The 3826-nt window shown below is 58.7% G+C and overlaps 1 protein-coding gene across 1 annotated transcript; it reads right to left on the reverse strand.

The window, feature by feature from the left end:
* Nucleotides 1-698: 698 nt before the first annotated feature.
* On the reverse strand, nt 699-3558 carry RHOV (ras homolog family member V). The gene is made up of 3 exons (XM_046008997.1): nt 3249-3558; nt 2979-3037; nt 699-2785 (listed from the first exon to the last, which is right to left on the reverse strand). The coding sequence occupies exons 1-3, from the start codon at nt 3454-3456 to the stop codon at nt 2342-2344; spliced, it is 711 nt and encodes a 236-aa protein (XP_045864953.1). The 5' UTR covers nt 3457-3558; the 3' UTR covers nt 699-2341.
* Between the last annotated feature and the right edge of the window lie 268 nt (nt 3559-3826).

Consider the following 3826-nt stretch of genomic DNA (forward strand, 5'->3'; position numbering starts at 1 on the left):
CCTACCCCCCCATCCCCGCCAGGGTGCCCTGCCGCCAGGGTGCCCTGCCGTAGCTCCAGCACCCCCCTGAGGGGCAAGGGGACAAAAGGAGACAAGATGGCTGGAGCTCTGGGGGATGGGTACTGGTGGGACCGGCGCTGGGCAGTCTTGGCTAAAATCTAAATTTGGAGATTATCTCGGGTTTCACTTGGCTAGGATTTCTGTCCCTCAGCCCTGCTCTTTCTCTGGCAGCTGTTACTTCCTGCAGAGGCTGCTGGGCTGGGACAGTGCTCGCACTCACCCGGCCTGACAGTTGTCTAGCAGGTGTCCCAGGTGTGCCTTAGAAATAGCTCTCCAAAAAAGTAACATTTACCCATGGACATACAGAACTCTAGAGTTCCCAGAGTACTCTTATAGCTGCTTGGTAGTAATATCTCACTTGAGATGTTACCTTTTTTCTCTGGGGCTCCCTTTCCTTATGGGTAAAATAAAGTGTGTTTTTTCCTCCAAGCTACCCTTTAAAGTTCCTTCCAGCTCCAATTCCAAGGAATGTTCTCTGGATCCCAGCTCCTCTCCAAGTTGTCACCCAACACACCCTCACTCCACAGGATTTCTGGGACCAAACTTGTATTTAAATTATTTTTTTTTTAAAGATTTTATTTATTTGACAGAGAGAGAGAGATCACAAGTAGGCAGAGAGGCAGGCAGAGAGAGAGGGAAGCAGGCTCCCCGCTGAGCAGAGAGCCTGATGTGGGGCTCAATCCCAGGACCCTGAGATCATGACCCCTGCCAAAAGCAGAGGTTTAACCCACTGAGCCATCCAGGCACCGGAAAAGGGGAGTATGGAAAGATGCTTAGAAGGGAAACTGGGCATGGGTGGCACTTTGCAAACTAGAGTACTTGGCAAAGCAAAGACTTGGGAGTCTTTAAATGATTTACAACTGGCACCTTGGTCCTCCTGCGGACTGAGTGCCAAGATCGAAGACTAGGTCCAATCAACTTGACCCGGAGTTTGACCAGTGGTTGAGCTTTAGGCTGTAGAGTCCTTTCATGATCAGGCTCTGAAGCAGGTGGTCCCCCACCCCGAGACCCTGTGGACAGTTGGAAGGATCAGAGCAGGGTGGTTTAGAGGGCCCAGCATTGCCCGAGCCCCAGCGCTGAGGGAGGTGCTCTAGAAAGGAGGGGCAGAGGGGCGGGGCAACACCCGCCTGGTGAGGTCATGGGAAAGCAGCTCTGGCGCTGACACCTGGGGAAACCCGTTCCTAGGCTGCTTCCCACGCTAGCTCTCCTGGGAACCAGCTAAGCCCCAAGCGGGGAGCCCCAGACCTGCCCCCCCCAGTCCAGTTCCCATCACACTGTCTCATCTAGTCCAGCCCCCACCTGTCAGTTTGGCCTCAGACCTTCAGTGCCCAACCAGTCTATCCTGGCTGCTGGGCCTTGAAGAGGGCTCTGAGAGGGCAATGGGCAGACAGCTCCAGGAAATGACACAGAGACAGCAGCTTCAGAAACCTAAGACTTTATTTGTAGACTCTGTACGGTCCTACCTTCTAGGCTGTGGCCTTAGAGAAAAGTGACCCCAGCCCCTTCCTCCTCTTGGCTCTAGGTCGCAGCTCCTCCCCCTCCTCTTGCTGGGCCTTGCCTCTCACTTCCTGCCCTGCTCCTGGCCCAGCCAGTTTGGGCAGTGCCTAGGGAGCCCTGAGTCCCAGTTCTTCCCAGGGACCAGCCCTGCCCTCCCGGGGCCTGGGGGCAGAGGGCAGCCCAGGTGTCAGCCTTACTCTTCAGCTGCCCCACTTTTCTGCTCTCCTTGCTCTTCCCTCTTCCACACGTAGCCCTCTGACCTGCCTCCTCACCATCCTGCCTTCTGTCCCAAGGCTCCAAGACCTCACCTTCTGCTCCCCTCTCTGTCTCTGCTTGACCTCTTACCTAGTCCATCCCCAACTTCTCTCCAAATCAGGGCTGGACACCCTCCTGCTCTCCAAAATGCCTGGCTCTTCCTCTCTTGCTGTGCCAAGGTGTGGACCACCATAGGGGGTCCTAATTCAGCCAGGCTGACCTGAGGGCTCATGATAAGAAACTGGGAATTGGATCCCAAAATGCTTGGAGGTGAGGTGGCTGGCACTGTTAGGACCAGCCCACGAAAATGAAAGTGCTGGGATTTGATTTCTCTGTGACCCTGACCACAGAAATCCAAATCAGAGCCCCTCACCTATTAGAGCGGGCAGCTGGAGGCCTGTGTCCTCACAGTGTTCAGATGGAACTGAGTCCCATGGAGTGGCCTGGCCCTGCCAGCATCCCCCTTAAAGGCCCCAGTTTCCAGAAGTCTGTGGGCTTATGCCTACTACTCCCTAGACACCGAGGCTGTTCAAACAAAGCAAAAGAACTTCTTCCAGCGGCAGCGGGAGAGCGTACGCACACCTTTGGCATTCAGTTTCTTCTCCAGCCGGGCTTTATGTTCAATGGCGCTGAGAATAGCCGAGTCAAACACCTCTTTCAAGTTCTTCTGCGTCAAAGCGGAGCACTCAAGGTAGCAGGAGGCTCGGATTTTCTCCGCTAGACCCTGAGCCTGGGGTTGGGGCACGGGGCCCTCCCGGCCCCCCTGGTCCAACTGAATCAGTACATTGACATCGTCCCTCAGGTCGGCCTGCGTACCCACGAGCAGCACGGGTGCCTGGGGGTTGTGAGTGCGGATCTCCGGCAGCCATTTCTCTGTGATGTTCTGGAAAGAGCTGGGCTGCACCACGCTGAAGCAGGCCAAGAAGACATCGGTATCCGGGTAGCAGAGAGAGCGAAGGCGGTCAAAATCTTCCTAGGATGGGAAGGCCTGATCATTAGCAGGGTTATTCCCTGCCACAGGTAATGGGAATCTGATTGTCACCTGGGGTTGCAGACCTGATAGTCAGAAGGACCCAAGACCTTCTCCATTCCTTATCCATCCAAGGTCCTCCCAGGCTCCAGCCCACCTTCTCCCAGTCCATTAGGGGTCGCCCCCAGCTTCTCACCTGTCCCGCTGTGTCCCAGAGCTCAATGCGCACCGGCGCTCCATCCACCAGGACTTGCACTATAGGGTCAGGGCGGGGTGGCGGGGGGGGGGGGGGCGCGAGTTAGGAAGAGCGTCCAGGGCCCCACCAGACCTCACCAGCGCCACCTCTGGGCCTGCTCCCGCCTCCCTCCCGGGGGGCTCCCTTGCCCTCCCGCCCCCGCGCCGGCCCCGGCAGACGAGTGCACAACCTTACCCCCAACCACGCGGCCGCCGGGGCCGTTGAACGTACCGGAGAAGGTGTCCAGCGCTGTGGGCCGGTAGCGCGAGGGGTATCCATTGCAGGTGTAGCTGACGATAAGGCTGCTCTTGCCCACGGCGCCGTCGCCCACCAGCACACACTTGATGCCCAGCTCCGGGGGCGCGCTGCCCCGCCGCGGGGGAGGGGTCGAGGCCCGGAGCGGGGACGACTCGGCCTCGCTCAGCTCCCGCGGGGGCATGGCCCGCTCCGGGGGCAGCCCGGTACCAGGCTCCGCTGCGCTCCGGAAAGCAGGTGCCGCAGGCCACCTCCCACCTCCGACTGAGTCCGCCAAGGCCCGGCGCACTGGCCCGCCGCTAACCCCGGGTATATGTAGGGCCCCGCCCACCTCATCTGCATGTCCCGAGCGGCCTCGGACCCCGCCCACCCACCGGGCCTCCCGCGGCGCCTCGCGCCGCAGTGCACCCCATGAGGCCAGGCAATCACAAACGCCGGGAGGAAGGGAGGCAGGACGAAAACTAGAGCTCAGGGAATCACGCCCGTGCAAGGACAAAGAATCGCCAAAATGAGGCAGATCGAGGTATCTTGGCGGAGAAAGCTATCCAGGATTT

This window comes from Meles meles, chromosome 6, assembly GCF_922984935.1.
Source record: "Meles meles chromosome 6, mMelMel3.1 paternal haplotype, whole genome shotgun sequence".
NCBI classification, from domain to species: Eukaryota; Metazoa; Chordata; class Mammalia; order Carnivora; family Mustelidae; genus Meles; species Meles meles.

What these genes read in the sequence shown, in the direction of transcription:
- RHOV (XM_046008997.1), bottom strand. Translation starts at nt 3,456, where the DNA reads ATGCCCCCGCGGGAGCTGAGCGAGGCCGAGTCGTCCCCGCTCCGGGCC. An exon ending in AGCGCTGGACACCTTCTCCG is followed by an intron (nt 3,038 to 3,248) that starts GTACGTTCAACG and finishes CTGACCCTATAG; the next exon opens with TGCAAGTCCTGGTGGATGGA. An exon ending in TCTGGGACACAGCGGGACAG is followed by an intron (nt 2,786 to 2,978) that starts GTGAGAAGCTGG and finishes TTCCCATCCTAG; the next exon opens with GAAGATTTTGACCGCCTTCG.